This window comes from Ixodes scapularis, unplaced genomic scaffold, assembly GCF_016920785.2.
Source record: "Ixodes scapularis isolate PalLabHiFi unplaced genomic scaffold, ASM1692078v2 PGA_scaffold10__122_contigs__length_95168666, whole genome shotgun sequence".
Classification (NCBI taxonomy): Eukaryota; Metazoa; Arthropoda; class Arachnida; order Ixodida; family Ixodidae; genus Ixodes; species Ixodes scapularis.
In genome coordinates, this window is record NW_024609836.1 from 32501844 (window position 1) to 32513893 (window position 12050).

The 12050-nt window shown below is 46.1% G+C and overlaps 1 protein-coding gene across 4 annotated transcripts in view; it reads right to left on the reverse strand.

The window, feature by feature from the left end:
• Positions 1–6176: 6176 nt before the first annotated feature.
• LOC8042288 (inositol-trisphosphate 3-kinase A) overlaps positions 6177–12050 on the reverse strand; it is a 114826-nt gene continuing 108952 nt past the window's right edge. For all 4 annotated transcript variants that reach the window (XM_040505279.2, XM_029971475.4, XM_029971474.4 and 1 more), the window contains exon 7: positions 6177–9679. In XM_040505279.2, coding sequence (XP_040361213.1) covers positions 9431–9679 — 249 coding nt within the window. In that variant the 3' untranslated portion in view covers positions 6177–9430. The remainder of the gene's footprint in view (positions 9680–12050) is intronic.

Below are 12050 nucleotides of genomic sequence, written 5' to 3' on the forward strand. Positions count from 1 at the left end.
AAGAGGGGAAGAGGGAGCTCCCCTTTTATCAGGATCCTCCTTTGTGCCTCCCGGATATGCACAAACGTCGCTATACTCCTCCCAGAAGATTATAGAAGATTAAGCTCTCACTCAAAATCCTTACAAAAGCAGCTTCCATCTCCTCCTTCTACATGGTGCTCAAAAGTATGCGATGTGACGTCAGTGCAAGAAGTCCATACATGGGTTACACCTACGCCATTCAAAGCGCTCCGATGACTACCAGAGAAGAGGGGAAGAGGGAGCTCCCCTCTTATCAGGATCCTCCTTTGTGCCTCCCGGATATGCACAGACGTCGCTATACTCCTCCCAGAAAATTATAGACGATTAAGCTCTCACTCAAAATTCTTACAAAAGCAGCTTCCCTTTCCTCCTTCTACATGGTGCTCAAAAGTATGCGATGTGACGTCAGTGCAAGAAGTCCATACATGGGTTACACCTACGCCATTCAAAGCGCTCCGATGACTACCAGAGAAGAGGGGAAGAGGGAGCTCCCCTCTTATCAGGATCCTCCTTTGTGCCTCCCGGATATGCACAAACGTCGCTATACTCCTCCCAGAAGATTATAGAAGATTAAGCTCTCACTCAAAATTCTTACAAAAGCAGCTTCCCTCTCCTCCTTCTACATGGTGCTCAAAAGTATGCGATGTGACGTCAGTGCAAGCCCATACATGGGTTACACCTACGGCATTCAAAGCGCTCCAATGACTACCAGAGAAGTGGGGAAGAGGGAGCTCCCCTCTTATCAGGATCCTCCTTTGCGCCTCCCGGATATGCACAAACGTCGCTATACTCCTCCCAGAAGAGTATAGAAGATTAACATGTCACTCAAAATCCTTACAAAAGCAGCTTCCATCTCCTCCTTTTACATGGTGGTCAAAAGCATGCGACGTGACGTCAGTGCAAGAAGCCCATACATGGGTGACACCTACGCCATTCAAAGCGCTCCGATGACTACCAGAGAAGAGGGGAAGAGGGAGCTCCCCTCTTACCAGGATCCTCCTTTGTGCCTCCCGGATTTGCACAGACGTCGCTATTCTCCTCCCAGAGGGTTATAGATTAGCCCGTCATTCAAAATTCTTACAAAAGCAGCTTCCTTCTCCTCCTTTTACATGGTGGTCAAAAGTATGCGATATGACGTCAGTGCAAGGGGCCTATACATGGGTTGCACGTGACGCCATTCAAAGCGCTCCGATGACTACCAGACAAGAAGGGAAGAGGGAGCTCCCCTCTTATCAGGATCCTCCTTTGTGCCTCCCGGATATGCACAGACGTCGCTATACTCCTCTCAGAAGATTATAGAAGATTAAGCTCTCACTCAAAATTCTTACAAAAGCAACTTCCCTCTCCTCCTTTTACATGGTGGTCAAAAGTATGCGATGTGACGTCAGTGCAAGGGGCCTATACATGGGTTGCACGCGACGCCATTCAAAGCGCTCCGATGACTACCAGAGAAGAGGGGAAGAGGGAGCTCCCCTCTTATCAGGATCCTCCTTTGTGCCTCCCGGATTTGCACAGACGTCGCTATTCTCCTCCCAGAAGATTATACAAGATTAACCCGCCACTCAAAATTCTTATAAAAGCAGCTTCCCTATCCTCCTTTTACATGGCGGTCAAAAGTATGCGATGTGACGTCAGTGCAAGGGGCCTATACATGGGTTTCACGTGACGCCATTCAAAGCGCTCCGATGACTACCAGAGAAGAGGGGAAGAGGGAGCTCCCCTCTTATCAGGATCCTCCTTTGTGCCTCCCGGATATGCACAGACGTCGCTATACTCCTCCCAGAAGACTATAAAAGATTAACCAGTCACTCAAAATTCTTACAAAAGCAGCTTCCCTTCCCTGCTTCTACATGGTGCTCAAAAGTATGCGATGTGACGTCAGTGCAAGAAGCCCATACATGGGTTACACCTACGCCATTCAATGCGCTCCGATGACTACCAGAGAAGAGGGGAAGAGGGAGCTCCCCTCTTATCAGGATCCTCCTTTGTGCCTCCCGGATTTGCACAGACGTCGCTATTCTCCTCCCAGAAGATTATACAAGATTAACCCGCCACTCAAAATTCTTATAAAAGCAGCTTCCCTATCCTCCTTTTACATGGCGGTCAAAAGTATGCGATGTGACGTCAGTGCAAGGGGCCTATACATGGGTTTCACGTGACGCCATTCAAAGCGCTCCGATGACTACCAGAGAAGAGGGGAAGAGGGAGCTCCCCTCTTATCAGGATCCTCCTTTGTGCCTCCCGGATATGCACAGACGTCGCTATACTCCTCCCAGAAAACTATAAAAGATTAACCAGTCACTCAAAATTCTTACAAAAGCAGCTTCCCTTCCCTGCTTCTACATGGTGCTCAAAAGTATGCGATGTGACGTCAGTGCAAGAAGCCCATACATGGGTTACACCTACGCCACTCAATGCGCTCCGATGACTACCAGAGAAGAGGGGAAGAGGGAGCTCCCCTCTTATCAGGATCCTCCTTTGTGCCTCCCGGATATGCACAAACGTCGCTATACTCCTCCCAGAAGATTATAGAAGATTAACCTCTCACTCAAAATCCTTACAAAAGCAGCTTCCATCTCCTCCTTCTACATGGTGCTCAAAAGTATGCGATGTGACGTCAGTGCAAGAAGCCCATACATGGGTTACACCTACGCCATTCAAAGCGCTCCGATGACTACCAGAGAAGAGGGGAAGAGGGAGCTCCCCTCTTGTCAGGATCCTCCTTTGTGCCTCCCGGATATGCACAAACGTCGCTATACTCCTCCCAGAAGATTATAGAAGATTAACATGTCACTCAAAATCCTTACAAAAGCAGCTTCCATCTCCTCCTTTTACATGGTGGTCAAAAGCATGCGATGTGACGTCAGTGAAAGGAGCCTATACGTCGGTTGCACGTGACGTCATTCAAAGCGCTCCGATGGCTACCAGAGAGGAGGGGAAGAGGGAGATCCCTTATCAAGATCCTCCTTTGTGCCTCCCGGATTTGCACAGACGTCGCTATTCTCCTCCCAGAACTGTTACTTAAAATTCTTACAAAAGCAGCTTCCCTTTCCTTCTCTTACATGGTGGTCAAAAGTATGCGATGTGACATCAGTGCAACCCATGTATACCTGCCTTTTTAGAGCGCAGCTCTTAGGAGCCCGTCTCCGGATTGAGTGGCGTCGGCGTAGCTGCGCGTTCCATTATGGGACGTTTCTTATAATGACGTCACGAGGGTAAAATTTTCCCGCTAAATTTTGTCGGGAAAATGTTTCGCTAAATTTGGAGGGAGATTTCTTCTCTAAATTTAGCGAGACGTTTCCCATAATGGACGTCACATTCCGTCACACGTGAATTTTCACGTCCTGTGACGTCACACGTCAATTAGGAAGTTTTCCATGCTAAATTTAGTGGAAACATTTCCTGCTACCTTTAGCAGAAAAATTTCCTCGCTTAATTTAGTGGAAACATTTACCCGCTAAAATTGGCGGGGAAATGTTACTGCTACATTTGGAGAAAAACTTTCCAGCTAAATTTAATGAGAAATGAAGCAAAATTTTTCTGCTAAATAGGAGGGGAGCAGGAGAGGAGGATGGGAGGGTATGAAGGGGCATACCCTCCCCTCCTCCTCCTCCTCAAGAGCTGTGCCCAATTCCGCACTTAAAAAATTGTATATATATATATATATATATATATATATATATATATATATATATATTTTTTTTTTTTTTTTTTTACAGAATTGGTTTGTGATTATTGGGTATGATAAAAAAAGGTATGTCCCTTGAAGGGTATCCTCGCCCTTGGAGACGTGTTTTGCTTCAAGCACGAAGGTGTCCTTGACAGTATTGTGAACCTGCCGGCTTTTTAACCTACATTCTTAGTAAGGAAGCTATTCTCCTAGGGTAGAATGAAAACAAAATAGAGAGATACAAATAAAAAAGGCACAGGTGTTGCATTAAGGGTTCCCTTCCAGATGTATCTTTCATGCTTGAATATGGAACACAGTATGGTGGCGGAGTACAGCCACTTATCTTACCTGAAAGCAGTAATACGCAGATCGAATCCAGTTTTTGTTACGTTTTAGGATGCAGTAGCCAAACTTTTTGGGGAGAAGTAACCAGGCTAGTAATTGTTTTTGCGATTACACAGCAGGGTGAAAAGAACTCAGAAGCGAGAATATTGCTCCAAAATTCGGTCAAGCGATTCGGTGAAAAGGCGTTCAATGAATCGGCGTTCGACGAAATGTCCGCTAACCTCTACTGGGTTTTGGAAGACATTCCGAGCGTGCGCAGTAGCCGTCTTCCACGACATGAGATGCCGAGCATGCATCCACGGGCCAGCGACTCGGCATTTTTCTCCTGGGTGATAAGAGTTGGAATGGTCTACAGGAAGTATTCACTGGACACTATATCTGTGTGTAAATGTACAGGATCATTGTGCAAGCCACTTAACTGCACAATAATGGTCCCCTGGCGAAGTCACTATTAGAAAGTTCACCTGACAGACAAACAGACACGCAGACAGTTGCATAGTCAAGCGTTATGTCGATGACATCGTGGTTTGCTCCTTTCCGCGGGGAGCTGGGGGGAAGGTAGAAAAGTTAATTAGGTCATCAGCCCCAGAACTGAAGTTTACTTTAGAAAAGCCAGAAAGTGATGTGTCATAGTTTCTGGATCTGGGAACTCATGTTGGCAAGGAGTTATGTTGGGAATATGGTGAGGATAATCCGAAGCCAGTGCGTCCAAAAAGGAGCTGCCATTCTAAGAGAGTAAAAGCGGGAGTTCTAAGGTCGTTAGTCAAGAATGCTCTAGACAGGTCATGCGTAAATTACATAGCGAAGGCAGTGGAGGGGCAGTGGGAAAGATTGGGGAGTGCGGGTTACGGAGAAGCTTTTATAAAGAGGCATGTGACTCTATTGACCGAAGTAAAGGAAAAAGGAGTGGAGAAATCGAAGGAAAGGTATGCGCACAATGTGAAAAGTTGACTCAATGTAGTATTTAGCACAGACTTCAAGTTGGGTAATCTCATTTCCTTTTTAATAGAGAGGAAGGCGTGCCAGAAAACCCATCCGGAAAAATCTGTGCCCTGTCAAAACATAGTAGTGTATGAGATAACGTTAGCGTGTGGATCCAGATATGTTGGGCAAACCTAGGGTGCCTTCATGAAGGCACTCTAGGCAAACCTCGAGATGTGTAAATGACAGAACAGAGCACAATTGAGAAACGTAAAGATCAAAGCGGCCAATTCACACATAGCAAAACGTGTACAAGGGTGTAACTGCATGGTAAAGTGGTCGGGAACAGAAGTCGTTTGCAGAGAGGTGAACTATGTCAAAGGGGTAGCAAAAGAGACGGTTTGGATGGATTAGTCGGGCATCGCTGGTTCTGGGTCCCACTTCCAATGTGCTCGATTGATCTGTGCGGGTTTGAAAATGAAAAATTTTTTTTCCCAGGTAACGGTATTTGATGGTTGTCTTTGCAGCACGTTCGGTCAGGGTTCGAAAAGGGTGTGTGTGGGGGGGGGGGGGGGGGGGGCTTTGTGTCTGTGGAAGCTTGGACTACCGGCAGATAAGGCAAGAGTGTTTGCGTGTACTTGGGCCATGACAGATCCGGGAAATAGGTCATGTCGTTTGTTGGGCTTTGGACCTGAAGTTTGGTCTTTCGAATGCGGCGATTGGTTGGTGACGTTTAGGGCTTTGGTATCTATGGGAGTGCAACTGCATAAACTTTCAGCAGAGTTTGAGACGACGCCCTCAGTCTTTCTGTTCCTGTCCCTTCCACTCTTGGTTCTTCCAATTCTACATCCAGTCTCGGGCGGTTCAAGAAAATGGTAAATCTACACCAGCTTGCCTGTGCCATCTGTCCCATTACCAAATTGTATTTAGTTCACTTGCAGCACAATACACTTAGGTGCCCGCCCCCAGAGGCAAACTTAACATTTTGCCACCTTAAGCAGCCTTTACCAATGTCCCCCCCCCCCCCCCCTTCCCCAAAAAAAAAGGCCTTTTTCATGGTTAGTGACTGAGGGGGGAAAGGGGGGGGGGGGGGGACAGCAAAGTTTGGAGTTAAGTTTCTAAAGTACCTAGAATTCCTAAAGTAGCTTAATTCTGAACTAGACTTGGGGAAAAAAAAAAAAAAATTAACTTGAGAAATAGATGAAACCCAGAACACTACTTTTGGTACATTTGCTTTACTTCGTTGCAAGGTGAAAACAGCCACATTTTTTCCATATGTACATTGCTAGCCATTTTTTCCCTTTTAAATAATGCACATAAAAACACATCTATGTACACCAAGAAGCACATCAACACTTTGCACAAGTACAAAGAAAGGATTCAGGTAGTTGAGCAGGCCTGCATCGTGCATCGGCACAAGGCGAGATGTCAATCCGCCCCAGTTCTCGGGTCGCTATGGCACGGGGGGCAGACAGAGCTGGCTTTTCAGCTTCGAGCGTTGCCTCACTCAGGAAAGACGCCGCGAAACAACGTGCCTTTGCAAGAGCCTGCACTCACACCAGAGGTATTTAGGTAAGGCCAACATATTTTTTACCACTGCGGACACTACCGCAAAACTAACCCAATTCAGTGTTCGCAGTTCGGCAACGCTTTCTACACTGACGAAGAAACATCTATGTACAACAAAGAGGTTAGAAGTCCCTATTGCCATCTGGCAAAAGCAGTCGAAACAAGGCACACGCACAAAAACACATACACACACACACACATTAGAAGAGAAAATGCGAGACTGCAATTTAGGTAACCAACACAGAACACTTAACACCTAAGACATCTGAAAATCGGATGGTGGGTCGACAGATTGAAATGTCTCTTCTGCTAATAGGTAAAGGTCTTAACCATCCCATTTTTACCAAATACTCCCATTTTGATAACAAGAAGGTGTTGCATTAAGGGTTAGTCTCGAAATAAACTGGGCCCCTTTCGAAGATTAATATCTATATATTCCCCTCGTCGCCGTTTAGAAATAAAAATACTTACAAAACCTACCTTTACCACTCAACCTCTTTTCGAGGATGTTGCGCATTGTGTGCCACAAGCAACCCAGTAATTCATAAGATGGAGTTTGATAGATGAGCAGCACCATTAGATGAGTGAAGTGGTTCAATATTCGGAGGCTCATTTTAGTAGGATTAATTAGCCTCTTCATTGTCTTTGCATCTTTTGCCACGTTTGGACCTCGGTCTAGAGTCCATTTCAGAACATGTGAATGCTATGGCGCTGGTAAATAATGGTGGGAGCAGCGCTGGCACTGATTGAGAGGCTCTAGGAAGCAATGCCCTTCCTCGGATGATCATGAAATTGTTTTTGACGTTCAATAGACATCCAGTATGTCAAATATAGTCTCACTCCCGCGCTGATGAAAATGGCTCCCTCAATTAAAAAAGGTTGGGCACCAGCCGCAGCCTGGGTGAACTGCTCGTTAATCTAATACTCAAGTTCTGCGACAAGTTCCTCTAATTGCAATTTTAAAACTTCCCCGTCCTTTGATTCCAGTAGAAGCCTTGTGGATTGAGCCATCAAGTGCCTCGAAAAATACCAGTGGCTTAGCATCCTCTGAATATCCCTTTTATCAATTTAGGAAAACGGGAGGTTGCCCAGTAGAAAACATTTGAGATAAGGTTGGCACATTCCAACAGAATTGGCAACAATACAAACACACAATTAGTGGGATCCTACACAACAATGACTGAAAATGTTGTGGGGATACTTAAGTGTGCACATGCTTTTGTCAGATTGAAGCTGATGACATCACAATTCCTAGATGAAACCTTCAAAATGTCAACTTTAAGTGAAAAAAAATGTGCAAACAAATGGGGAGAAGTGATAGGAAGTTATTTGACTGTCTTTGTCAATAAAGTTGTAAGTACTATAGCTTTATCAACCCATTTTCAGGACATCATAAGGTCTATATTATGATTGAACCAATGTTTCCGAGATAAGGACATTACAAAAAAACAAAACATTAACTTTGATCATGCGAAACCAATAAATGTTCCCAACGTAAAAAAAAGAAAAGAAATTGAAGGCATAACTGCTTTAACAGTATCACAATTATATTCCATTTACATTTTCCACATCCCAGTATTTGTCTTTTAAAGTTTTTTTTTTTTTTTTCAGAATACGGGAAAAATGTTTAAATCTGACCACAGTCGAAATTGCTCTGAAAAGAATCCAACCACTTAAGAAGTTGCACTAGACCAAGTGCAAAAGGATACTGCAATGGGGAAAAGTGATAAAAACAGTGATGACCTCGTGAATACCACACTTCAACGCACGCACGGTAAGGCAATCCCGCAGCGTTCCAAATCGCGGCAAACCACAATCTGCAAGTTTCTTGCAGACATGCGTAATATGTTCCAGAACAGACCCGTTCCGCGTGCTCTTCCTCCCCAGTTACAAGTGTTGCAGCGTAACCAACAAAAAAGAACAGATGAGTAACAACACACACGGCACTGGGCTGCACGAATCTCTCCCTCCACTTGCCGAGCAGACGGCGGCGTAATGACTACCGAAAGGCAGACAGCCTAAGCCAGCTACGATGACACTCCCTCGATGACATCCGAACAGCCAGTGTCCTGCATCCCGTTCAAACGCAGAAAAATAGCAACAACAAAATAACAACAAAGAATAAAAACCAACCACGCATCTGTCGTGTCGAGGGGTAGGCACCGTTGGTGCGCCACCTTCTCGTGGTTTGTCCGAAGAGAACTGTGAAGCTCGGATGTGGAGTGTTACCGCGTGTAGCCGAATCCCCAAATCAACGTCTTTTTTGAAGTGCAGAGATGGTCCCTCTAAAGTTTGTCTCTCGGGGCGCTTGTGCAACTCCTCATAAGAAGTGCGAGCTTACCGCCTAGCATGTTACCCCTTCTTGCTACATTTGGTTGACGATCCACGACGGGCAGCATGTTCGTAACAATGCACACTTTGTGCGGCCCTCAGATCAATCTCCTGCACGCAGGTTCGCTCGCACACCCGCCACCCTTTGTTGCAAACTAGGAGCTTAGCTGAAACGCGTTACGATTTCTGGAGTGCCTTTCGTCCGCGGTGGCGACCGGTAGATTCGTAGCAGGCAACAATGCTCCGTGGAGATTTGGGCCACGTCCGGTCACGGTCACGCCCTCCGGCACGAATCTGTCTCGCGTTGTGGGAAGGAGAGACCACGCCCAAACAGGTTATCTCTCCATTTTCAAGCATGTCGTCTCTCGATGGCGAGCACGTCGGTAGCTCGGCGCATGTTTGTACAGGTTTGCTGGAGCAGGCCGTTGCAAATGGAGACCACGGGGCACGCAGCACGTACGTACAGTCGCACCTCCCAAAGCGGGAGTTGCTCGCACGCTGTCGCAGGGCACGCGAGATGCGTGGGTTTGCACCGCCCAGCACAGAGTTACGCGTGCACAGTTGCGGGGGAGCCTAGCCGGGCAGCTCGGGGGGCAGACTCTTGGAGTAGCCGCCACAGCGGGTGTCCAGGAGCTCCTCGAAGATGCCGATGAGGTTCGAGAGGCCGATGAGGTAGCCGTCCTCGTGGTTGCCCACCTCCCAGGGAGCACGGTGGCTCACCGCGCCCACATTGGCGGGCACGGGCACTGTCTTGGCAAAGTCTATGAGCCAGACGCTGGCAGCCAGGCGGTCGTGCACAAAGAGCAGCGAGCTCCCGATAAACTGCAAGGAGAAGAAAGGCCCAATGTCAACTCTGCCGGCTTGCAGGAATGCCACTAAAACGAGCCGCAGCTCTCTCGAGCGAACCACTGTCGGTTTGCAGTTTTCCGTACATCTAGTTTTCGGTACTAGTATCATCAATGAGCCATGTAAGTCAATGCCCCCAACCAAGCGTTTTGTAGTTGCGCACATCTGGCAGGAGAGCAACGAGTCACGGGTAAGGAATAGGTTTGTGCATCACTTGAAAGTGTTTACCACGCACATATGTGTAGAATATTATGTCGATAAAGTATAATCTTCGAAAGTTTTCTCACTTTAAAATGCTGCAAATCGGACACCTAAAAAAAAAAAAATTTTTAATCGAAGTGCAATGTCCGTTCTATTTCTTGAGCAAGCTACTTGTCTATCCCTACCGGCTGGTCATTTGACGAGAAGAAGCTAATCACAGAGGACAGAAAATATCTAGTGACAAAGTAGGTGGCTGAAATCTCTCGCCAGCCAGCATTACCGAAATATTTTCTTATACAGGGGGAGGAGAGAGCGAAATAATTTCTTATACAGGGGGAGGGGGGAGAGAGCGAAATAGATTATACAGGGGGAGGGGGGGAGAGAGAGAGAGAAAAAGTACAAGTTTATGGAGAGTTCGATCCTTACAGGACGTTCAAAATGTTTTACACATATTCAAAAACTTTTTTACGGGAGGTCCACGAAATCCGTTTTTGCATCTGGGTTATGTTCCCAGGCAGACCCTAAATGCAAAAATAATCAAAACCGTGAATTGCCTATTAACTAAAATTTAATTAATATAGTTTCGTGGCAGCCATACTCCAGGACTGTTCCCATTCTGTACAATTTTCGGAACCAGCCTGCATTCCGACATATCTAGCCTTCTCCAAATTTGCCCCTCAATCTGGCACTACGCATTAAAGAACTGCAAAAATCAGTGCAATAGCCCTCTCACTGCTGTCACATAAGTCGTACCACGTGGCATTCTGTTTGATAAAAGGGCGAACCAGATAACAGTTACTCGCCAGCCGAGAGCTGCGGGGCTTCGTGCGTAGAAAGGTCGCTTCCATTTACGTACCAAACAGTTTTTCAAGCCTTTCGCTTGCAAAACGGGTACTCGTAGTTGCGAGAATATGATGGATGCCACAGATGCATCTTGCACTTACCGGGAATGGTAGAAAGCTCGAGTGAAACAAATTGTGTACATTCAAACCACCGAATTTTAAGGATTATTTAGAGTGGCCCAAATGCATTCTGTTCATACCTTTGAGGAGCAGTAAATATTTCCGATATACTGGGAATAGTTATGACCACCTATTCTCGGCATCCGGTTCTACCTGGATCGTATGCAGGGTCATCAGCGGTGTCGCATAAGTTAACGGTCACTGCACCGGCGGATCAGAGGCATAAGTATGGGCCCACGGATCCCCAGTGGATAAGGGTTAAATCTTGACTGAGGCACCCGCAATCTAATGAAGACTTTTCGTGGTGTAGGCCCTTGTGGTTGAAAGTCTGGTGGCACCTTACAAGATTCCCACAATAGTCAAAAGGATATCCTCAACTTTTTCTCGGCACTTTCCAGAAGTCTTTTGGGAATGTACTAAACCCCCAAATCATTTTGTTTACATATGCTATCACTTTTACTACAAGTTCGTTGCGACATTGGCCATCAGCCATCAGCAGCAATTCTGTTAGCACTGTTGCAAGCTATCTGTATGGTTGAAAGCTACACAGATATATCGAAGCTCTTTGCATCAGTGATGCCTACTACAGTGCAATCCACTTATAACAATAATAAGAAAACCCCAAAATTCAGACGTTATAACCGATTATCGTATCTGGGCTAGAAACTGATTGTTTCTAGTCTAGAAGCTCTAAAAACTGATAGGATTGCACTGGAATCGGTAATGGGTCCAGTTATCAGTATTGACATTACCCATCGGAACCAGTTAGTGGCACCAGCTAAGGGCGTGAGTGAGAGTGTCAGATCTCTCGAAGTGCCAAAAAATCCCGCAAAGCCTTTTCGAACGTTCGGTGAACTTGTGCGAAGACATCTGATCAGCTACCATTTGGGCATTTTTCCCAATCCTACAGGTCGCCTTATGGCTTAGAGGGTGCAATGTTGCAACAATTGCCGATGTGCAATCAGAATATCAGACAGGGTCTTCTGACAGTAGTGACCTCATGACTAATTACAATAAAATGTTATTAAGGTGCTCTTCCGATGGAAGATGCTCCCATGACACGATAGAAAAAGTTTCCATACCAGAGACACAAAAGGGCTGCGGAAGTGCACCTACCGAGGAGTAGGTGCACATACTACCGATAATTTTTTGTTTTCCAGCTTGGTAGACACCCCGAGTTTATC